Below are 26583 nucleotides of genomic sequence, written 5' to 3'. Positions count from 1 at the left end.
GAGCCGAGATAGACAGAGGGAGTGCACACGGAGCATGGTTCTGAAACAGATGGGGTGGCAGATGGGGCTGCAGATTGGGTTCACTTGATCTGTGTAAAACAACTTTACTACTGAGGAAGATGTGGCTTACATCTCGCAAAAACCTTCTAAAGTTTATCTCTTTATTTCATACATGCTTCCCCCCCAAAAAAAATATGTTTGACGTTTTAAACTTTGTTCCTTTAAAGTTTCTATACCTGTGCGATAAATTGTTTAATTCAAACATATTTTCTTACACATTTTTGGAACAGATGGTAGGAAAGAGCAGTTGCCCAGTGGAATAAAATGTACAGACTAGGTGTCTGAAAACTGTAAAATTAATTACCTTCCTTCATTGATGAGTTCAATAAATGCAAGTCCTGCATTCTTCTGAATAGAATTTTGCCATTCCTAAAAGGAGAAACCAAACAAAGTGTCAGAAAAAGGAGCATGCAAATGAAAGTAACGTCAGGTTCAGGATCATACTGATGCTATTAATAACTTCCATGTGATGTTATTTTTAAATCTTTTAAAAACTACTTTTAACAAATATTACTGTATAACTCAGTTTAGATGGTACTTTTGAATTTCCAATTTCCGTCTTGATGCTGACTGAGGTAGAAAGTGAGATAACAGGTACAGAGGGTTCTCAGCAAAAAGCTCCCTTCCTTCCAAGAGACCAAATGACAAGTAGTAATTCAAGGATGGGAAACATTTGGGATAGAAAATTTTAGTCCCTGATGTAGAAAATTTTCACTGAGATTGTAAAATGAAAATTAGAAATATAATCAACATATTTAGATTGACTTGGAAATGAAATATCGGAGTTATATATGCAGTCAAATGATTGAAAAGCACATAGAAAAAATGTGTTTTAATACTAAATTACTTGGAAATCTGTAAAAAAAGAAAACTTAATATTAAAACTATATCCAAATGTAATCTTTCTTTGCTGATTTAGATTAGAATATATTTGTGAATCCCGCAGTTCCAGTTTCATCCTTATGAATATAAGTGATTGTTACATAGTAGTTTGAATTAGAAAAGTAAATTGCTTATTTTATATTCTTCCTGTGACATATTTAGAATATGCTTTAAACAATTTTTTGGTTATTGGTCTATCCTAGTGATGTCAATTTTTTTGGTCTTTTTTAAATATAGCTGGTAAATTTTTTTGGATTAAAAATTATATCCTTTTCAGTAGTTCTATAAATATGTTCCTAATACACTTTTATAAAAAATTCTTATTGATCACTCAGGTCATCACCTAAATTGTTTTTCTCCATGATTTTACTACTAAAGTGGTGGCCACACAGAGGTGGTCAGTTCCCTGCTTGTGAATTCAGCTTCACAAAAAGCACAGCCTCTATGCCAACCCTTCCTTCTATTCCTGATCACATTCCACTTTAAAGCTTTGCATACATGCTGGGAGTACAAGTTGTCCTAAAACGTAAGTATTTGGTATGTAACTAGTCTCTGCTCCAAGTAAATTTGTGAAGAATTCTAGGACATATCATGGATCCACATTTCCCCAGGAGAGAGAATCAACAAGTTGGGAAAAGAGATGTGGTAGCCTGCGGCCAGTAATGCTCTTAAAAAGGCCTAAATGACTCAATTTTTAGCAAAGCCATTATGTTTGAACTACCACACCTTTAACTAAAATTTATCAAAATGACAAGATTGCTACTAAATTTTACAGAGATTATTAAAACTTTCAAATACTTTCTGTTAAAAACAATTATAGAGCAGTCATTTCCCTCACTTTGGCAAAAATGATTAGGTTTGGTGCAAAAGTAATTGCGGTTTAAAATGTTAAAAATAATTGTAAAAATCACTATTACTTTTGCACCAACCTAATACTACCATCCTCAGATATTTTGCATATTACCATTGTATATTTTATATTTCCTGCAAACCAATATCCCACAAAATGTGCCGATTTATCAGGAATACTTGACATTTATTGTGATATTAGCTTAAAGAAAACCTGATTCTTCCGTAACAAGAACCATGTAACTCCAAAGAATATATTCTTACAGACAATGTCTTAAACATGATTTTCTTTATGATGCTGTTTGTACACCAAGGCTCTTTGTCAGTATAAAATTCTAATATGAATAGGATTTTTAAGAAGATTTTTTGCAATGTATATATTCAGGTATTACATACACACCCCAAATTATATTGTGTCTAAAAGATCACTGAGTAAAATATTTTAAAAACTGTTCAGATCATACAAAAAATATCTGTGAGGTGCCTTTAGCCTATGAGGTGCTCACTTGCAATCTTTGATAGAAGAACAGTAGAAATAAGTCTGAGCTAAGCTAAGGATGTTAGAGCTTAAAGGATGAAAAAGCCAATGAAAGTATATGACTGCAAGACCATTCAATAAATTACTGTTATAGAAGAGTAATTTGCCATTTTGAGCACGAGGAAATAGTAGGAGATTGTTTTTTTTATGTTTTTTCAGAAGAGAGACAATAAGGACTTAAACTAGTATATCGAATCGGGTAATGAAAATTAAGAGACAAAGAAGAGATGCCAGAAATGGATGAGAAATTGGATTTAATGGCTAAAGTAGAAGAGTTGAGTCAAGTAAGGTTATTAACTTTTTAATATGGATGACACGGAGAATGGTAATATTAGTATGAAGATACTGAAGGGTAACCATTTGGGGAAAAATAATAAGGTTGCCTTCAGTTTATATTTGTTGGATTTAGACTGAGGATGGCATATTGAAAAGGAATGCAGAATTTAGAATTATTCACATAGAAATATTGATTAAGACACAGAATTTGGCAAGTGTCCAAAGAAGAATAAACAGGAAGAAGATCAAAAGACTGATTCTTGGGAGCTGTTCACATTTTTAAGATTAGAAAAAGAAACAGTTGAAAGGGACAAGAAAAGGCCTACCAAAATGTAAGAAGAGAAGCAAAATACTATAGAATTATTCAAAAGAAAATAATCTAGTATATATGTTGGCTCAGAATGAAAAAAAGATACAGGACTCTTTAATCACTAATATCATTTTATTTTTTAATGATTTAAGAGGTTAAATTATCTTGTATGTGAATTGTAAAATTACAATATAGTAAACCACAAAGAATATTAAACATAAAACAAAACTGAAAAACAAACAAAAAAGATGCCATTCCTAGGCAAGGGGAGGCAGTTATGGAGCTGGACTGGCTATAGCTCAAGTTCCTATGCTGAAGGTGGTGCCCTAGTTCCAACACTGGTATGAGAGCTGGTGCTGGATCTATCTATAAAACTCACCTAGGAGCTAGTGCCTGAGCTGGCTCTAGCTCTACAGGTGCTAGAGCTGGTGCTAGAGCTGGCAGATGAACTGGTGTCTGAGCTACTAATACCATTTTTGAAGTCATTACCTAGAGTCCTGCTGGAAACCTGCCATGAAAGACTTAGACCAAGAAAAGAGTAGAAAGGGGAGACCAGGAATAACAGTAACAAAAATATAACAAAAAATAAAACCTGAAAAATGAAAGATCGTGGAGCAACAAGAAAAACAACACTGTGATACAGTTTATATATATATTTGATATGTGAAGATATTACACACACACAAAAAAACAGAAGGCTTAAAAAACAAAGCTGAAAATATCTCTCAGAAAACAGAAAAGATAATGAGATGCAACAAAAAAGATAAAGAAATAAGGAAATTGGAGAATCTTCTGTTGAAATGCCAACATCCATTGAGCAGGAATTACAGAAAAAGGGAACACGGAACGTGGACAAGCGGACATTATCTAAAAATTAAAAATTTTCCCTAGGAATTAAATATATGACACAAAATCCCCAGCAAGACACAGCATCAAAAAGTTTTACAACACCAGGAAAAGACTAACAGGAAAAAAAAAGTTTACATCAAGAATCAAGAATCAGAACAACACTGGACTTCTCAACATCAAAACTGGAAGATAGGGAAAAAAAATTGAGGAACGTAATAGTCAAACACAATACCCAGCCAAACTATCAAAAAAATATGACGATAGAAGAGTTATATTTTCACACATGCATAAACATTTATTTTCACCCACTTCTTTTAAGAACCTACTGTTGGTCTTGAGGGAGTATACTAAACAAGAGAGGAAGATTATGTCATGACAGAGCCCAAATCTCGGGCTTAAAAAGTAAAGGTTATTTCTTCCTCAAGTCCCATGTCTATTGCCTGTGTTTCCTGCTCTTTATCGTCACCCTCGCTGGGTTTAAGCATCACTGGTTCCTGTAGCTTCTGCCCAGAAGTAACTTCTCACATTTCCTAGGTCAGAGAAAGTCACATAACCAAGTCTCAGCTCACTGGAGCAAGGGAGTGCAAACCCACCAAGTGCTCAAGAGGCGGCAAAGAACCAAGTATGTGTGAACAACTCCAAACATTACTCAAGGGAAGAAATCAGACAAGAGGAATACACAGATTGAAGAAACAGTGGATCTGGCACAGGAGGGAGCCAATGTCGATCCTCCAAATAATGGTAAATGGAAGTACCAAGACTATTGTCTTGTCAAGCAGGGTTTCAGAGAACACCTGATGTGCATTATATTTAGAGTAGGCTTTTAGTGCTATTGGAAAGTTTGGGGAAATTTTCATAACAGGCATATAGAAAACCTAGCTGAAAAAACAAAGAGCAAAGAGGCAATTAATCTCAGGAAAAAAAGAGTTGCTTAAAGAATAACGTGGTGGATAGTTCACGTACAAATGATACTTACAAACAATATTGATGCATTAGAAAATTGTAATATAACAATAGTGTGCAAATGCTGAGAAAATTAAGGTTTCCCTCCCCCCGACACTTTGTTTTTTTTAGCTTGATCTCTAGTTGGATTACCAGTTAGATGGAAATCCTTTTGCAATAAAATAGCCAAAGGTTTATGGTTAGGACAGAATAACTCAGAGCTCAGTTACAGGTCCACTTCTGTTATTTTTTAGTAGGGGGTAGTGGCAGTGTTATAAGAATGAAGGGCTATAATAAAGTCAAATAAAAAAGAAGGAAAATTAAGTACATTGGTACAACTACGTTATTTAGAAAATACTGGTTAATAACATAGGAAACAGCTATGTTAAGAGTGGAAAGTGATAAGCAGGGGTCTCATTTTTGTTTTGTTTTGTACATAAACTTTTCAATGCCTTTAAAAATCACCTTTTTCTTTTATGACAATGTTAGATTTACAAAATTGTTGTAAATGCACAAGAGTTTGTGAAGAAATCAGGTAAGACTTATACATGCAGACTTAAAAAACATAGTTAATTTTATTAGATTACAGAGAGGTTTTAAATATGGAAGTTATATTAATCAATTATAAATGAAAATTTATCACTGCAATGTATTTATGTTTTTTTCTTCCAGAATTCTGTGAATAAGAAGGCAATATAATTCTTCTATTTGTTCAATGGCAATGCTATTGACAGGCTTTGTATTTGAGTTCAATTCCATCTCAGAAGGCCTAAAATTACAGAATCTCTTCTCTCAAAGTTCCCCCCCACCCCCAGGAAAGAGTTCACTAGAGAGGCTGAAGTCTTCTTCCCAAGAGAATTATTGTGAACCCTTTTGTGATGGTGGGACTATGCCACTTTCTCATTTTATTTTCTCTTTTTCAGATATTTTTTAAATACAGGCATTAAAAACATATCATTATATTTGTTTGTACATTATTATATTGTCAATTTCTCCACATATCAGAGGGTTAGTATGATGAGGACACAGGAGAGGTCCCAGGATTTGGTGGATGAAAGCATAATTGCCCTGGGTTGATGAATGAAAGGGAACTGAGGAAGAGAAAGTGGGACTGGAGTCTACTCTTCCAAAATTTGTTGCAGTAAAAGCTAAGGAAAAATACAATAGGAAGTCGAAAGACAGTTTCATAGTTTTTATGAAGTTTAAATATGGCTGTAGACTATAGTGAAAGAGAGGGACAGAGAAACATTGATTACCAGAGAGAGATGGTGATAGGAAAATCTTGAAGGCATTAGAAAATGGGGTGCTGTGGAAAGGAACAAGGGAAGTTATTTATTTCAGAGAAAAGAGTAAAAATAAGTGTACATAAACTTTTTGAAGTTCATATATAAAATAGTTCCGATTAGTACTCACGAAGGGACCCTGACTTATGACTGTAAACTTTACTGTAAACTTCTTTTCTAGAAGAGTGAAAACTTCTTGGGTCTTATTTGTCTTGGTGTTTTAGAAGTGAAGAGAAATGTGGTTTTCAATCCTATCATAATTTTAGTTTTTAGCCCCTGCTATAATCGAGCCACATAAGTAACATTCAGTAAGTATTATCAATTAGTGATTTATTAGGTAAGCTGCAATTCACATGCAATTCCCCATCTGTTATTATCAGACGCTGTGACAAGTGTTAAAAACCTTTAAAATGTTCCCGTTACGGATGCTCATAAGTAAGTAGAGTTTCTCCTCTGTAGAAGCACAGTATAACCGGGTTCCTGTGCTGTGAAGACACGAAAGAAGAAAGGATCCGTCTGTCTATCTACCTACCAACAGAGAAGGTATTTTCTGTTCTCTGTGAAACTCTTACAAGAAACTTGGGCTCTATCTATCTTTCCCTTCTGCCACCACTGACTGTCTTGATCCTCTGTCCTCAGTCATAAGTAAATAGCAAACACTTATTTGATACGGGATTTTAAAACAATATAAGCTGAGATACCAATGTTCCAACATAAGAGTTTAATGCTAACTTGCTTAATAACATTTTCCGTATGTCACTACAATCTCAGTTTACTCTCTGTTTTATGTGTACATTATACGATTAGATTTTAGGTACTGCATCTTTAATGGAAGAGCCATATTTTATTCATCTGTGGTAACTGCAGGACGAGAAGAAATAGATAATATAATTTCATAGTGACTATACTACAGCATTAAGGCAACAAGACTTGAATTATAGAAGTTTAATGACTTTGGATGGAAAACACAGAAAAAAATCCTTATGTAAAACATTTAAGAAATACTATATTCCCCGGTGTCTTTTTTTCTTGGTTCTCTTAGTTATTTGCTTGCCAAACATGGATATTTTCTTCTCTGCTGCAGAAGCCTACTGAGTTATCCATTAACATGACACAGCTAGGAGCACAAGGCTGTTTTTTCAGGCCTTGACCTAAGTAAGGGCCAAAGTGGATACCACCTAATGTTAGAGTACAATTCCATTTTTGAAGGTTTTCAAAATTCCTCATAAATTATAATAATCAATTTGCATAATTTCAATTTATCAAGGCCATCTTTGTTAACTGCATTAACCACTGCTAATAATGTTTAAGTTCACAAAAATGTTACCTATTGTCTTTCATTAAGAACTAAGATTTGAAGTTTTTGTTTTTCAAATTGTGGTATGAAATATAAAAGTTCCAGGCAGGAGATATATAATAAGTCCCTGGATATACATATTCATCTCCCTAGTGTCTGAGAGGAACCAAAAGAAAGTCAAGTAATTTAATTCAAAATTATAAGCATAATACAGTAAAATATGAATTTAAAACCTAAGAGCATAGAATGCTTGTGCTTCTGGTGGGTTTTGTGGGATACACTTTGTGGCAGCTCTTCAATTCCTTCCTACTACTATCCATTGTATCCCCAGGGTACTGCTTCAGTAGAGGAATTGGAGAGATGACGACTTAAGCCACACAAGTAGCACTAAAACTAGAAATTTTCAACATAAGTTTCATCAGCTGTTTTCTGGGATTTAGTTTGAGACTATTTTATTTTAGTCTCTCATTGTTTTGGTGCATTTTAAACAAATGAATCCCCTATGGCAACGAGGAAAACACAAGTTTATTTCTTTCAATTACTAACTAAATGAGAAAGAGAAAAAGGGAGGACAAAATATTCCTCACAAAATAGTGTATTTTCCCCTTAGAAAATGTCATGCTTGAATGTGATTGTTAAAGCTTGTTTCATGATTACTGAATAACAGTTGTGAAAATTAGCACGAATATTCACTTTGGGGGGCACCTTTAGAGGAACAGTTTAATCTCTTTAAATCCTTGGTAAAACATGGTACACAGAATTGAGTAGTAAACAAAAATGCATACGTGTAAAGGAAAAAATGGAATGTGAAGGAAAAAGTATCCTATAGGAAAAGTGTAACAAATGCATATTCTCCCTCAGTTATTTCAAGTTATAGATGGATTTTTAGACCTTATTGTTATGGAAATGGGCAATATTGTATGTAATAAGAGTTTATGTTTGCAGAGTGATAAATTTTAAGTGTGTCAATGAAATAATTTTAAAACTTTTGAAATGGAATTAATCTAGATCACTACCTCCTCAACACTTAATATTTTGTATTTTTATTAATCAGAGAACATTGCCTCTGAAATTTATTTGTTTTGTAGTGACCTACTTACACATATGTCTTTCCACTAAATCATAAACTCCTTAATGAATGAAAGGATTTTGTTTTATTTAACTAGTAAGTAGCAAGTTGTATGTACTGGCATATTGTACGTACTCAATGTATTTTCATTGTCGAACTGATTTAATTCTCCCAAATCTATGGTATCACTTAGATCTGTGGTTCTCAATTTTGGCAGAACAAAAGAATCATAAGGGGAGTGGTTAAAAAGTACCAATCATATCAGAAAAATGTCTAAGAATAGGGCCCAGGAATCATTATTATTTTAAAGCTTCCCAGATGATTTTGTTGTGTATGCGGTGTTGAGAACCGCTGACTTAGGTCATTTCTCTCTCTTAACAAGACTGTATTCATACAGACCTCAAATGCCTAGTTGTCATAAAATGAATTATTTAAACTTTCTTCTGTTTGTAAAATTGTATACTATTGCATCATAATTACATCATAATTTATATCATAATTATTAAAGTATTCACATCTCCAAAATAAGGCCATTCCTAAGATCCTTTGAAGCTCTGATATTGCAATTCATTGACATAAATGGTATTTTGTGACACGGGAAATGTCAGCTTATATAATAAATGTGTTAAAAATGTGAGAAATGAATTGTGAGGCAATGATTATATTCTTTTACACTGATGCACATTTTTTTCTGCATTTCAACAAGTGTTTTTAAATGCACATTATTATGCAACTGATTCTAAGTTTCAAAAAAATAAGTAGGGAAAATATTGAAAAGGGAGATAAGCAAAACTTTGTGACAAGAAAAGTACATAGCACAGAGGAGGACTGAATATCTGTTGTGATTTCTGGTATGAGAGTTAACAAATGGGATATAACACTTTAATCATTGTCTTAGCTTTCTACCAATTCTCTCATACATACAGACTTATGAGAAATTACCCAAAACAGCAGAAATGCATACATGACAATGTATACAAGGGAATACAAATAATTTATTGTCATTTCAACAATGATAATCTCTTGGCAATGACATGAAAAAAGTATATTTTAAAATCTTATCTATAAATCATTGCAGAGTCTTCTATCTGCCATTTTAGAAAACACACAAACTCACTCTAGTACTAAAGAAAATGAACAGCAATAAGAAAAGGTGTTAAATTAAACATAGGCATTAAATTTTCAACTTCATGGGGAAACATACTAAACTGAGTTTGAATGCCTGCAGACAGTTTTGTCAAAAATTTCTAACTCTTCTACATGGATGCATAAAATTTCCTAAAGCTGAAGGACATTTTCAGTGAATTGGATATCAAGTTAAGGATCCTTTGAAACTAAACACTTTGAAGACAAATAGGTTCCAGAAGTATGACAATGAAATCCCTATGTTCTCTTCACAATCACTTTATGGTAGTTAGATGATCGAGTAGAAATCTCAGACCCAGGACATATATATATTTTTTTCCCACCAGTTTTTCCTCCCCTATGTCAGCTCAATGTACATTTCTCATTCCCTTTTGCTTTGTATAAAATGAAGAAACCAATTTAATGTCCTTAGAGACTCAATCCATCTCAAAATCTTTAAAATATGGAAAATATGTCAGGGTAAAAATGGAAGGTTAAATTGAGATCTTAAGCTTTCTGGAACTCCAGAATTGATTTTTTACTTCCTATATCTTTCATGTCTACTTATCATTAACTGCCACTAAAAAAAAAGTATATATGCTCCCCCAAATTTTTCATAATGAATACTCATAATTGGCATGCTCATAAATTCTGTGCAATAAGTTAGAAAAGTTAATAAGTAAAAGGAATGAAGTAAAAACATGTAGAGGGAAAAAAAGATTATGAATGTTTTCAATGTATGCAAAAATAACCTAAAAAAACACCACATGCAAGTATTCAAAGTATCTTTTCTTTCATTTTCATGAATATCTTACTAAAAGCATTGTGGGAAAAACTCAATGTAAGAAATGAGTAGTCAATGATCAATTCAAAGAGATTATTGACATATATGAAGACCGACCATAGAAAAACCATTAGGCAATATAAAAATATGTCTACTGATTACTAAAAGAAAAATTGGTGTATCATATAAAGATAAACATAAGGAGGTTTTCTAGGATTCTTATTAGATTACTAAATTATGTAAACAAATTTAACACAACTTTTTATTACAATACTCTTGAGAAAAATAAATATAATATATATGGATGTGTTTGTATTTATAATGAAAACTAATGTAGATTATGTAAGATAATACTATATAAAACATTTTCTATATCTATGAATATATAAAACAAAAAAGCATATTTATATGCTAAGTTCAGTTGCTGAGGATACCTCTTCTTTCTTGACAAAATGTGTTACTAGAAATGAACAGAAAAAAAATCAAGAAATGCTAACTTTATTAAATAAGAAACTAGAAGAAATGTTTCAAGTTTTAAGATTGATTTGGGTAGGAAAATAACAAAATCTAGACTATTGTTTTTAAAATAAATTTTCAAGGTCAAAAAAATTAAATTGAAATTAAAAAATAAAAATAAATAAAATCACCACATGACTCAGCAGTCCTTCTGAAAACATTTACCTGTAAAGATATATGTATACCTATGTTCACTGAAGTATTATTCATGGTGGCCAACACATGGAAACAACCAAAGTTTCATTCGACAGATGATTGCATAAAGAAAATGTGGTGCATATATACAGTGGAATATTACTCAACCACAAGAAAAGATGAAATACTGCCATTTGCGACAACACAGATGCATCTTGAGATTATAGGCTCACTGAAATAAGTCTGACAGAAAAAGTCAAGAACCACATGACTTCACTCATATGTGGGATATAAAACTGAAATCAACAAACAAACAAGACAAACAAAGAAACAAAAACTCATAGACACAGACAACAGTTTAGTGGTTACCAGAGGGTAAAGGGGCAGGGAGGTGGTAGAAGAGGGAAAAAGGAGTCCAATATACGGTGACGGAAGAACTGACTCTGGGTGGTGAACACATAATGCAATATATAGATGATGTATTATAGAATTGTACACTTGGAACCTATATAATTTTACTAATCAATGTCATCCTAATAAACTTAATAAAAATTAATATATGGAATATTTATAAAAAGTGAGTGTTTGTTTTATTGAAGTATGCACTTTAAAATTTAATAATAATGTGGTTTTGAAGATCTTCAGTTCTTGAAATTAAAATTTGATAGAACAAGAACTTTTACAGCTTAACAATACAAAATCCTAATCCTCTAGTGGTGTAAAATCAGCGAAATAATGACTGTCTAATTCTATGATTTATCATGAAAAATGTAATTTACATCTGTTCAACAGAATACATTTCTTAAGAGCTTACTACATGTCTGTGTCGTAACCAATGTATTACTATTTTGACTTAAGTTATATTGTAGTGCTGGTCCCACTCTTTTGATGACAGTGTTTGAATGTCATATTATTCTAGAGTTAGGAATAGGTATATCAGTATAGTTGTCCTCAAACATTATTACTGAAAAAAAAAGATACAATAAAATATAAATATAAAGGATATTATACCATTAGCATCAAGAGCTCTAGCCTGTATTCAACTATGTCACAAAAGTGCTGGGTATTATGAAGCTATTCTCAAAACATGTTCATAAATAAAGATAAAATAAACATTTAATGTTTCTCAAGATCTATATTCCAAGACCTTTGTACATATTTCTATTTTGTGACTACTACCTAGGCGCATACTCTATCCCACAGCAAAAGACCACTGTAAAACCACGATGAGGTATCACCTCACACCTGTCAGAATGTCTATCATCAATAAATTAACAAACAACAAGTATTGGAGAGGATATGGAGAAAAGGGAACCCTCGTACACTGTTGGTGATAATGTAAACTGATGCAGCCACTATGTAAAATGGTTTGGAGAATTCTCAAAAAAATTAAAAATAGAACTACCATAGACCCAGTGATTCCACTTCTGGGTATTTATCTACAGAAATCTAAAACACTAATTTGAAAAGATAATATGTATTCCTATGTGACAACATGGATGGACCTATGGGTATTATGCTAAGGGAAATAAGTCAGACAGAGAAAGAGAAATATCATACAATTTCATTTATACGTGGAATCTAAAAAAAATAAAACAAACAAACAAAACAGAAACAAACTCACCAATACAGAGAACAAATTGATGGTTGCCAGATGGGAGGAAGATTTGGGGGGGATGGATGAAAAACGTGACAGGGATTAAGAGGTACAAACTGAGAATTATAAAAATTATAAAAATAGTCACATACATATAAAGTACAGTATAGGGAATATAGTCAATAATATCGTAATAAATATATACGGTGCTAGGTGGGTACTAGAGTTATCAGGGGGAGCACTTCATAAATTATAGAAATGTCTAATCATTATGTTGTATACCTTACATTAATATAATATTGTATGTCAACTGTAATTAGAAAATAAATTATAACGGGGTGTTATAAGAAGTGAGGAAATGACCAGAGGAATTTCCTCTGGAAAGGAGGAAGGCTCTTTACTTTTCATTCCTTATCTTTATGTATCTGTCAAAGTTTATTTTTTTTTCACAATGTACAGGTATTACTGTTTAAGTCAAACTAATAAACAGCTTAAGATTTAAAAATTAAAATTTAAGCTTTTTAATAGTTATTAATATTTACCATTTAAACAGAGAGAAGTAATTATAATTTAGTGTAACAGGAAAAACTAGATTACACAATTATATAGACAGTATACTCTCAACTACTTAAAAATTATTTCTAAATATGCATAAAGAAAAAGTACTTTACTGGAGGGGAAGGGGAAGGGCGATGGTAGATGAGGGTAAAGGGGATCAAATATATGATGATGGAAGGAGAATTGACTCTGCGTGGTGAACACACAATGGGATTTATAGAGGATGTATTACAGAATTGTACACCTGAAATCTATGTAACTTTACTAAAAATTGTCACCCCAATAAACTTTAATTAAAAAAAAAAGAATTGGCAGGAAGTACACCAAATGGTAATAGTAATTATCTCTAGTTAAAATGTTATAATCTATTTTTACTTGATTCTTTGTATTTATTTTAATTTTCCAAAATTAATATTATATATAATCACACAAAAATTTAATGATCAATTATGTTATGTCATATTATAACCAGGGATCAAGAAGAGAAAAAATGTGAGACATAATCCCTTTCATCAACTAATTTACTCTTTATGTATGGTACCTGATAGGTACTAGACATTTTGGGGAGATTACTTTGTAAGGTAAAATGTCTAATCACTATGTTGTACATCTGAAAGTAATATAGTATTGTATGTGAACTATAATTGAAAAAAAAATTTTAAAAAATATGGGAACACCCAGGCTGCATTGAACTGCTGATGCTTTGTTATCTGCTTGGCTTATTCACTTGGCTTGGCTTATTCACTCCCATATACCAAACTTGCAACACACATGATCTCAATTCATGTCTTGGCAAAATAACAAATTACTGTATGCCACTTATCTATATTACTACTAAAGAACAAAAGGAACTTCCAGTATTAAATCTTGAATGCTAAGACCCTGTTGGGCTTAATTGGCATAAAGCAGAATTATGTATAGTTATGTTAAATATTCCATATTAATTCATGAATAATCATGAAACAATAGGTATGTAACAATGCTAATATTGTAAGAAACTTAGATATCATCCTTTTTTAACTCAGTGGAGAAATCTTTGACACACAATTAACTGATCTTTGCTTGAAGGTCTACAATATTCTGAGCTTCTGGAACTGCTTGTTCTACTTTGGACTACGTTAACATTAAAAGAAAAACAACACATATTCATATATGGAGAGAAGAGCTGTGCTGACCAATATAGCAACGATTAGTCACACGTGACTATTACAAGCACTGGAATCTTGGCTAATGAACTGATATGCGTTCTAAGTATAAAATACATACCTGATTAGAAAGACTTAGTAAAAAACCGGACATAAAACATCTCATGAATTAGCTTTTATACTGATTACATATTGACATTATACTTAGGTCAAATAAAATATACTTTAAAATTAATCTCACCTTGTTTCTTTTATACCTTTTTACATGTGGTCATTAGAAAAATTTAAATTTTGTGTGGCTCACATTGCATTTTCACTGGACAGCACAGCTGTATAGTACCAATTGGAAAAAGCAATAATTTGAAAACGATTTTTGTTACAACAGCAATTTTTGCTTATACCAATAACAAGAAAAATGATTTTGTATTTATGTGTAGAAATATAGTTTGAACAAATACACATTAAGTGATTAATTGTATTACTTATAAATACTGAAAACGTGAGGTTAGGCAAAATTTTATTTCACCTTGTAATATTTAAAAGTTGTTTTTCTTTTAAAATACAGGAACTACTTTTGCATGAGAAATCATATTGGACATCTATGCTCAGCTGATTTTCAACAAGGGTACTAAGACCATTCAATGTAAAAAGAATAGTGTCTTTGACAAATGGTGATGGGAAAACTGGATGTCTATATGCAAGGAAACAAAGTTGAATCCCTATCTCACACCATATGTAAAAATTAACGCAACATAGATCAAATATCAAATTTTAGGAACTAATACCATAAAACTATTGGGGGAAAAAACAGGGGAAAACCTCCACCATCTTGGATTTAGCCATAAATAATAGTTAATAAACAGGATACCAAAAGAACAGAAAACAAAAACAGAATTGGACATCATTAAATTAAAAACTTTTGTGCATGAAAGGACACAGTCAAGAGAATGAAAATAACCCACAGAATGGGAGACTATCTCAGCATGATCATATACTTAATGAGGATTTACTACCCAGATTAAATAAAGAACACCTACCACTCAACAATAAAAATCCCAAATAAAAAATGGGAAAGGCTTAAATAGACATTTCTTTAAAGAGGATTTATAAATGGCCAATAGGTGCATGAAAAGATGCATCATTAGTTGTTAGGGAAATGCAAATCAAAACCACAAGATATCACTTTACATGTACTAGGATAGCTATAATAAAAAAATGTATGTAGCAACAAACAAAAAAAAAAGGGAGAGAAAATAAGTGTTGGAGAGGATATGGAGAAATTGGAACACACATTCATTCCTCATCAAAATGTAAAATGGTGCAACCATTGTGGAAATCTGGCAGTTCCTTGAAAGGTTCAACATAGAGTTACAACAAGACTCAGCAATTCCACTCCTAGTTGTATGCCTCAATGAACCGAAAATAGAGACTCAGAGATACTTGTAGGCCAATGTTAATAGCAGCATTATTTACAATAGTCAGAAACTGGAAACAAACCAAGTGCCCATTAGAAGATTAATGGATAAATAAAATGCAGTACTTCACATAGAATGTAATATCATTCAACCATAAAAAGAAATGAAGTTCTGATACATGTTACAACATGGATTAACTTTGAAAACATTATGTTAATGTTTTGAGACATAAAAGATAAATATTGTATGATTCCACTTATGTAAAATATTGAGAATAAGCAAATCATAGAGATAAAAAGTGAATTAGAGGTACCAGAGTCTTGGGGAGAGAGATATGGGGAATTACTGCTTAGTGGGTAGAGTTTTTGTTTGTGGTATTGAAAAATTTTGGAAATAAATAATGGTGATGGTTATACAACACTGTGAGTGTAATTAATGTAACTAAGCTGTACACTTCAATTGGTTAAAATGGCATATTCTACGTTTGCATATTTTATATAATAAAAATAAATTCATCAAATCATATTGGGAACTGTGTTTTCCTTTTACTCCTGAATTGAATCAATAAGTAATTAATAAGTATCTATACTATGTGCTGGACACTGTGCTAGGTGTAGATAGATAGTAATGAGCAAAACAGAAGATATCATTGGCAACTTTGTTATGGTGTAAATATATTGCATAATCGAAATAAAGTGACCTTGGAAGACTTAAGGCTTTGTGTCATCCTTAAGTAGTCTTTTCTTTTGGACAGTTTTAAATAAATGTTCTATAATTCAAAATGCTCTCTCAGTCTGACTTATTTCACTTAGCATAATACCTTCTAGATCCAATGGTAAGATTTCATTCTTCTTTATGGCCGAATATTATTCCATTGCATGTATGTACCACAATTTCTTTATCCAATTGTCTGAAATAAGTCAGACTGAGAAAGACAAATACCATACTATCTCCCTTATATGTGGAATCTAAAGAAATAAATGAACAAAAGAAACAGACTCATAGATACAGAGAACAAACTGATAGTTGCCAGAGGGGAGAGAGGTTGGGGGGCTGGGCGAAAAATGTGAAGAAATTGAGAAGTACACATTGGTAGTTGCAAAACAGTCATGGGAGTACAAAGTACAGCATAGAGAATATAGTTAATAATATGGTAATAACTATGTATAATGCCAAGTGGGTACTAGACTAGTCAGAGGGATCACTGCATAAATTACATAAATGTCTAGCCAATATGCTGCACAAACAAATATAAAATAATATTGAATATCAACTGTAATTGAAAAATCAAAAGGGGGGGGTAGGTGAAGGGGAATAAGAGGTTCAAGTCTCCAGGTATAAAACAAGTAAGTCATGGGGATGTAAGCATAGGGAATATAGTCCATAACATTGTGATAGTGTGGTACTGTGTCAGATGGTTGCTGGACTTAGCATGGTGATCACTTGTTTGGTATATAATGACTAATAATTACAGCATACACCTGAAACTAGTATAATATTGTATGTTAACTATATTTTAATAAAAATCTTAAAAAAGAAACATTATTGAATCAGAAAAAAATCAACAATAAAACACCTCATATAAATGATGGAAAGTAATTTGAACTATATGCCCTTTAAATCTTTGATTAAATTTTATAGAGGGATGCTATAAATTATTGGGTAGATAACATAGTTGAGTATGACCTCCTGTTGCATTTGTTTAGTAGGCATTCTCCCCAAGATACAACAAATAGACTTTTGCTGAATATTTATATCTTTTTCCTTCAAATGCCTACCTTTTTACTATGTAATTTTCTCCAAATTTTCTAATAATTCAAAATCTTTATGACCCAAGTTGACAATAATCTTTAAGCACCACCAGATTTTCAATCTCCTGCTCAACTTTTATTTATATTTAGGACATATTACATACTTTATGGCAAGAAAGATGATATAATCATAGCAACTCCAAATTTTTTAAATGCCAAAATTGCTCCTTTAACTTTCATATGATGTTATATGACAGATGAGAGTTGGGGTCAGGCATCGTCCAGAGAAAAAGGCAGGAATTTGTTAAATACTCAGGAATGAAACAGTAGCTGTATTCCTTTTAAAAACAGAGGCAACACCTGTAAGGGCAAAAACTATGAAATACCCAATACCATTCAAAAGTTAGAAAATTTCTTATCCACATCAGTTGTGTTCTACTAATACTACACTACAATATTTTATATTAAAAAATACCCTGGAGGAAAGTATTGTTTCATTTATTCCCTGGAAATGGGCATTTCCCCTACATAACCAAACAAAACCAAATAAATACAGCCTGGCTAGTTAATCTCTAATGTGCTCCCAATGAGGCTGGTCAGTGGTCTGAGCACCTAACAGGTTTATTTCTCTCCGGATCTTTGCTCAGACTGGTTCCTAAGTCTCCATGTCCTTCACTGCTAATGCTTATGTATTATCAGGTTTCCCTGAAAATAAGACCTAGCTCTAATGCGTCTTTTGGAGGAAAAATTAATATAAGACCTGGTATTATATTATATTATATTATAAATTATATTATACCCGGTCATATAGTATAATATATAAGCCCCGGTCTTACATTATATTAAAATAAGACCGGGTCTTATATCAATTTTTGCTCCAAAAGACGCATTACAGCCGATGGTCTGGCTAGGTCTTATTTTCTGGGAAACACAGTAGCTTCAAGCAGTCTATCTTCAATCCATCTCAGTAAAGCCTTCTGCAAAATCTTATTCTTGGTTCACAGGATCAATTTTCTGAACCATATGTAAGTAGTATTTGAATCTAGTTAATTTAAAGTATCATGCCAGAATTTTTTATTCTTTACTGATTTCATATTAAGCTACATAATGGCCAAGTTTCATAGATGAACACTAGACTCCTTAACAAATAGAAGAAAGTATAAGTAAATATTTAGTGACCCTCATAATGCTAAAAAAAAAGCAGTCACTAAATAAATAAATAAATAAATGTGCTATTTCATAATTATGATTTCATATTTGCAAAGAGGACACAAAAAATCTAGTCAACCCCTAGTTTTCTTATATTTGTAATCTCCATATTATCCTCACCAAAAATCCTTTTAACATGGAGTACTCATGAGTGAATACTTTTCAGTAGGCCTCCGAATTCACCTTATCTATTTCTTTGTATCTCAATCTTAGGTTTATTATAGTTAGAAGAAAAAATAGTCTTTTTGCTTTGTACCATCTGACTAACCTGGATCATATTGAAGAAAAATGAAAACTTTAAATGTTCAAAGGCCAAATCGTTTGAAAAGGAAGATTGTTCTTCAGTTGTGGTTCTTTTGTATGTGCTGTGTTTAAAAGCCCTGGGTTATGGCCTTGATCACATCAGTGAAGTCAGTAAAATCCTTTTTTATTTAAGTATATAAAGTATTTAGAAAAGAAGAAAGGCAAACAAAACCACAATATAATTCATGTTAGTAACTTCATACACAGATCCTAAAAAGACTTGCAAAGCTGACTTCTACTTCATGTCACTCATACAGGTTTGGGCTTTTAATGAGAACAAAAATGATTTATTAAGCATACATTTGCTTAATCAGTGCTTCAAGTCACCAAGTAATTAAATACTAAGAGACATGATTTTTTACATAAAAGTTTCTCAATTTATAAAACGTTTCTATTGACAGATAAGGCACAGAAAAATGCAAGTGACATCTGCTAAGCTTTACTTATGAAAACTTAAAGAAATCCTACGGGATAACATCACTCAGTTTTTCCTGGAGTACCTCTGATGGAGACTTCCTAAAAAAAAAAAAAAATCTGGAAATAATTAGAAACTATTCTAGTACCTAAAAAAAAAAAAAAAAAGTTTACTAGAAAACTAAATCTGCTATTCATCAAAGAACACAACACACTCAGAATCATGTAATGGGAAAATAAGGTACACATATAGAATAAAGCACCTGAACCACATTTGATGTAAAAATTTTAAACAAGTTTAGAGAAGACAGTATTAGGCCTGTGATACACTGAAGAACTCTACAGGAAACACTGTACTTAACTAATGAAACAGTGAGTTTGTCAAACAATATAATTTTTTTTACTTCAGTTCATTTTATTTCCAAATGTCAGAAAAACATTTTTTTTTAAAGATGGTACTAAGTACAACTTTAACACAAATTGTAAAGGAAGAAGAATATTCAATAGTTAATATTTATTTTAGTGTCATAAATTCCAAATGGAAAAGTATCCAAAATACAATAAAACATGTTTTGAGTATTTGAGGTGGAAAAAATAAATGCAATATAATGATAATGCTAACAGCTTCTTAAAACTTAAAATACATTTTCTACAGAGACCAAAAATTCCACTGGGGGGTAGACTGGATGGCATGTCCCTTGGAGTTTAAAAGGCTGTCCATATGAACTGAATTATCCTTGACAAGTACCTTCAGACATTTGTAATATGATCTCATGTAAATTTAGACCATATTTTGCACATAAACCACTGGCAATAGCAAGTTTAATCAGGAGCTCAGATAATAAGGAAAGAAAAGCTGATATCCTTAATAATACATAATAGTTAACATGAAATTTCCCAAATGAAAAGCATAAAATTAAAAGCATCTAATGTGTTACAGCAAATGCAAGGAAAACAACTGCTGCAAGAAATGTTGCATTTTCGTTTCCTTCTTCAACTCTTAGCTACCTATTCTCTAAAACCAAAATTTTATACTTCTGTGGTTTATGTAAATTTGGAAAAAGAAGAGCATATTTTAAGCAAATAAACAAACTAGAAAATTCCATTTGCATTGAAAACTTGTTTTAGCCAAGAATTAAATCGCAGTGTGGATAATATCTTAGTTACTATTCCCACTGTGGGGGGGAAAAAAAAAAAATATATATATATATATATATATATATATATGAATTGCATCAAGATAGTAGTTACACACTCAGATTTTTGCCTATTTAATTAATACTAATAAATGCTCATCATAATGACATAGAGCTATCAATACTTACAAAGGGCTAATTGTAAAACAAAAAGACAACTCAGAACTCTGCAGCTGAAAAGATTCCTTAGGCTTGCCTTCCGCCCTGGCACAAAGACAGACTACAGAACTGTGCTAATTGTACAGGCATCAGCTCCATTGTTGCAGAGATGCATTAAGGCCTGTAGAAGGCAACTCAACTTTGGAGAGTGCTATGTGAAACAGTTTCCATAGCAGCATTAACTATACTTATTTCTCTTTATCAGAAGTCTACTACTGTTATGGATACCCTGCTAATGGAAGAAAACAGGATATAAATCAGTCTGAGTAGCAGAGAAAAATAGATTATTTTTAGAAACTTTGAAAATGTCCATTTTTTTGTGTGTTCTCAAAAAGAAGGTTTTAGACATTTGTGGAACAATTAATGATCTGTGAGGATGATCTTAAGCTAATATTAAAGTAGAATATAAACTTGGAAGTGAATTGTATTGAAGGAAAACTACTCATTTGCTTCTTTAAAAACATTTTGTGAAAAGCAACATTTCAATTTAACAGAAAATAGCAAAACAAGTAGAGCTTATTTTTTAACAAACACATTTTTAAGTCATTTCGATGAGATATATTTAATCAATTAACCACGTGAAATATTTAAACACTCTGAATTATTTAAAAACTTCAACTTAAAAATCACACTGAGAGACATGTTTATAATATTGCTTTGCTGAAACACTGAAAGTGCACTGCATAGAGAGCTTGAATTTCTCACTCTTCCTTTCAATCAATATCTGAGGCAAAGTTTCATCTCTAGGGCCCTTAATGGCAGGAATTCCTGGAGCCAGCAAATGAGTAATGTTAAACCTATGATTAGATGATGAGGCCATCAAAGACACTAGACCCTAATGCTACATTCCTCTTTATTTCTCTGAACTGCAGTGAAACCGAGAGCTAAGGACGAAGGAATTTTAAGCTTTTTTTTTTTCATAAAAGCATTTTTTTTATATGTGTATCATCGAGATCCTAACAGGTTAAGTTTCTCAAAATGTCTCTCGAACTCAGGACTCGGGCATTAGGTAACAATTTTCAAATGCCTTGAAGATGAACTCCTGATGGGAAGATGTTTTCTTTAATGTCTTATTAATATTCTTCCTGGTTGAAAAGGGGGAAATGGACCTAATGATTTCCCTATGAATATATTCTTGAAGAAAGTAAACCTGAAGACTGGAAATCAATAGGTAAGTTTTTGGTTGTTTTGTTTTTGCAGTGCTTTAAAGGATCAGTTGAAGCCATATTGTTTTTTTATTTGGGAGCTAGCTGTGCTCATAGAAAGACCTCAGGTCAGTAACAAGAAACAGTTTAAATGTACTTTTCTTTCTATTGAGGAAACTAGGGATAAATGTAATAACTACTTATTACAAATATAAGTAACCTCTTTTTTTCATTCTGAAATGACAAAATATTTATACTTAAATGAAAATCAGGATCACTAGGAGATTTGAAAGAGCTGTTGAGAAGAAAGACCATCAGTTCCCTATTTTAGTTATCAGAAAAATGTAAAATATATGTTGAGGTCCTTATCATTGCTAAAAAACAATTACAATTCTATTTTTAATTCTGATTACTAAAGAAAAATAGGATAAGTAGATTTTTAGAATTTACAGGGAAATATACAAATTCCATTAAAAAAAGGAAAGGAAAACAGAAAGATATCATATCATAGACCATTCACTATTGAGCTGTATTTTATACTTTGACTACTGCATGAAAAAAACTTAGTTTTCATTTTTCTCTAATCTGATAGAGAGGAAACCATGTAATTAATATAAAGACCAAAATTAAAAATTCTACTACTGTATCATCTTTAAAAGACAGGATTTTAAAGAAGGGTATCAAAACATCAATAACAAATTTTACATATGTATATATTTTTTCAGAGATACAAAGATAGGGAACAATGGAAAGGTAGGGAGGGTGGGAAAGAATGAGGGCTACAGAGTGGAAGAAGGAAACCAAATCAATATTTACATGGCAAGATCATCTACAAAAAAGTGTATCTCAATATAAATTATTTTCTTCATCTATGGGATAATAGATGGAAATTTAAAACACATATAAACATATACATAAGTGGGCGCATAAATTCTATTGTTAGAGCAAAAATCCCCTCATGTTCTTTAATGTAATTAAGCGAGTAAGATTTCATACCTGAGAACAAAGCAGCATAACAAGCTCAACCACAGAAGTGCTGGACTTCATGCAAACAAGGCCTACAACAAAGAAAGGTTAAAACAAAATGAAATTACAATGGTAGACATCATTATTCCAAGTTAATTCACTATATAGTTTTAACTTATAAAAACTTTCTTTAGCTGCTAAAATAACATGAATGGACACATTCACAAACTTACTGTCATAGGATTAATTAAAAATATTCAGATTGTCAAGAAGATGTAGAATATACTGAAACATTGACTTCATGCTTTGGTTATTTATTTGGTTAAGGCGTTTCATAGAGTGAAACAAGGAGGGAGTAGTTACAGAAACTGATGAGCTAGTTAGAGCTGCTTTCATTACAGTGACATTTGTTATGGGACTATCTCCTGGAGTGCAGAACAGTGATCATTGAAGATCTACCTAAATCTTCCAAAATACAAAATTAAAATAATTTGCAAACAGGTAATGCCACATAGGTTATTAGTTCTTAAATAATTTTTAATATACTTAAAAATGAAGTTCACACAATTAACATATTACTTCTTGTTTAAAAAATCTTCCAGTGTTCTGCTTCCAAAATCTCTGAAGAGACATCAGAAGAAAAAGTAAATAAATAAATGTAGCAATATTTACGTCATAGTAGCTATTATTAATTGATCAATTACTGTGGGCTGGTCACTGTGTTAATTACCCTATGTACATGGTCTTTTAATTTTTATTTATAATCTGTGAAATACTATCATTATTCCCATTCTACAGATAAGGTCATATTATTCCTATAAGCAGTTTAAACATTAATTAATCACCAAGACTTTTTTCCAATTAAAAGAATGACTGCTGTATAAAAGAATGCAGATCGCGATTGGTACTGTTTTTAAAGTGCAAACAGTAAGATACAACCAAGAATTAATAACAATCTCTGGATGATAGTATGTCAATCGTGATGTTTGCTAATTTAAAATATATTTTTAAAAGTCTGTCACTGTTTTTTTAATTAATTAATATGCTTGATTTTTCTGTTTATGAGGACAAACAGACAGTAAAAGCCATCAAAAGGCTTTTGAGGACAAAAGTAATCAGTAAAAGCCATCATCTTAATGTAAGATGTAGTTATTGCTAATGTAACGTAATCAGTAAGAAATGCCACCTTCTTGAAACATTAGTTATTGCTAAATGGAGACTTGAAGCAAAAACAGTTACGTTTTTTCCTCTTAAGGTGATTTCAATAAATAGTCTCAACTGCCTTCTAGATACTAGCATGTATATTTAGTTGTGGGTAATAAATAAATACCCTTCTGTGCCCACTCTCCTAATGACCATATCCGTATTGTACAGACAGACAGAACAAGCTGTAAAAAGCCACTAGTATTCCATCTTATCAGATCTTTGGGCAGACAGTTAACTAATGAAATAAGAGGCAGATGTGAAAAACTCATTTAAGACACAATTGCTGTAATTGATCAGCAATTCTCATACTCTGGACCTAGACAGTCAGAAAGATTAATGGGACATTTATCACCTGTTGGCTACTCAACTATATGAAATTCTGACAAAGAAAAACTAAGTAAAAAGCCAAAGACTGCATAGCAAAGGGATCACAATTAAGATATGTACTCTGTATCAATTTAGATTTTAAACTGTAAGGCTATATAAATAATGATTAGACTACAAGACTATATAAAAATTACTATATAATCATTCACCATATAGTCTGTGTATTAGAGTTTTTTAAATACATAACAACTTGAAAAACATGCATGAATTACATTCATTTCTCACAGGCTAAACTTTCACATGAACATCCAAAAAACCCCTATGTAAAAGAACATTCATAATTTTTACAAATACTATCATTCTATCCTAAGAAAAATAGAAACAAATGGCCCATCAATGTTTTGTTCAAAGAAAATTACTACAAATTGATAGGATAGGAAAATGGTAGTTTGCAAACAGCACTCTAAGTGCTTTGAAAAAGGCCACTGTGGTTTCAACTCCATAGATTCTCACTTTTATTAATGTGTTTTGTCTAATTAGTTTAAAACAGAATAAACTAATGGGTTTTCTTCAAAAGAAAACAAAAACAAAAAAACAAAAAACAAACAACTAACCCTGACAATGAGAACACAATCGGAGGCAATTTTGGAAGACTTTCCAGCCTTCAAAAATTATATAGTCACTTTGGTCAGAACTATTTCTAAATATTATTGTGACAAATAGGTAAATTCCGGGGTGTTTTTTTAATTTTTATTTTTAACAAATATTGAAACTACAAGCATTGCCTGATGACACTCTATCCTCGCACACTTTCTAAATAAAAAAGCTCCCACATTTGAAAATTGAAGATGTAATTACAAACATGGTTTTATTTAACTTTAACCATAAAGCTCAAAATAGCCAAATTTGTCTAATAACTCAGGCTGTATATGCATAAGACAAATATTTTACAAGTGTATGCCTCAAACAGATTGAGTTTTTCCTTTTTCTCTCTGGCAAAAATTTCATAATGAACTTATCTGGTATCTCCTGATATGTGCCAAGTATAGTGTTAGAACTCAGGAGGTTATAGTAATGAATAAGACATCTGAGACACTTTCCCAAGTGCTCCATTTATTAGTTCAAATCTAGGATTATCTAACATTTACAGAGTCTTACCATTTAGTCACTTTTATATATTCTGTCTCATTCGATTCTCTTAACAACTCTTTTAATTATTTATTACCTCATGTGATAGATAAAAAAAATGAAGAGATTCAGTGACTAATCCAAGGTGTTTCATTCAGTAAGTGGTAGAACTGGGACTTAAATTCAAGTCATCTAACTTGCAAGTTCATCTCATGTTTGCTCTAGAGCTAAATAATTTCACATTAATAGGATGGCAATTGTGACTACGAGAAAGATCTTAGTACTTCAACTTGGATGATTTTGACAGTTTTCTTGGGGAAAGTAGCATATACTGGTCAGACGTGGGGACGAAAAGCACTATCTCAAGTGAAAAATACAAAGGGAACAGGGAACAACAACACAAAAATCTGGAAGACTTTTATTGCTTGGGGGATGAATGACTTGAAAGATGAACTTGAAGGCTATAGTAAAATTCAAAGATAGATACATATTGAAAGAAACAAAATTATAAATACTTTTGAAAGTTAAGAGGCAGAATTTAGAGCAAGTTAGAAAGTGGGGGGAATGATATGAAGGCTCAATTATGGTATTCCTATTCCATGATGATTTGTCCTGCCTTGTCAATTAAGAAATGTTCCCCAAAGAGCTGTATATATGTGTCTCTCCAACAAAATCTAATAGGTATTGGCCAAATAATAGAACATTTTCACCAGCAAATATCCATTTCATGAGAATAAATATTCTGACTAGAAATACTAATACAATACTGTATACCTTACTAGATCACCAGTATAAAATGAACACCTGGAGTGTAGACAATACACATGTGAGCAAAGGAGGTACATATGGGAGGTATTTCGACAGTGAGGAAAACTGTCTCGTATGAGCTTTTGAATATATTAGGAACTACTTTGTTGAAAGATAAGGTCAGCTAACTGAATGGCTAATACACAAGTACTTGAGAACATTAATTAGGTAGACAAATGAGTATAGCTAAGGAGATCGTCATCCAAAACACAGGCAGTTCTTTGGTGTTCACACATACTAGGGCTAAGAAGTCAGTATAACTTTCAGAACTGCACTCCCTCACCTTTAAATACACAGACACACGTGCATGTACTCACACACATGCACACAAACCCACTAAAT

At 32.0% G+C, this 26583-nt stretch overlaps 1 protein-coding gene across 4 annotated transcripts in view; it reads right to left on the bottom strand.

Annotated features, from left to right (window-relative positions):
• Window positions 1-26583, bottom strand: part of NBEA (neurobeachin) — a 656028-nt gene that overhangs the window by 322251 nt on the left and 307194 nt on the right. For all 4 annotated transcript variants that reach the window (XM_081046841.1, XM_081046842.1, XM_081046843.1 and 1 more), the window contains 2 exons: window positions 22804-22865; window positions 365-429 (listed from right to left, as the gene is read on the bottom strand). In XM_081046841.1, the coding sequence (XP_080902967.1) occupies window positions 365-429; window positions 22804-22865 (127 nt within the window). The remainder of the gene's footprint in view (window positions 1-364; window positions 430-22803; window positions 22866-26583) is intronic.

Source organism: Rhinolophus hipposideros (genome assembly GCF_964194185.1).
Source record: "Rhinolophus hipposideros genome assembly, chromosome: 4".
Taxonomy (NCBI): domain Eukaryota; kingdom Metazoa; phylum Chordata; class Mammalia; order Chiroptera; family Rhinolophidae; genus Rhinolophus; species Rhinolophus hipposideros.
Note: the sequence above shows the minus strand (reverse complement) of the source record. Positions and strands in the feature narration are given on the sequence as shown.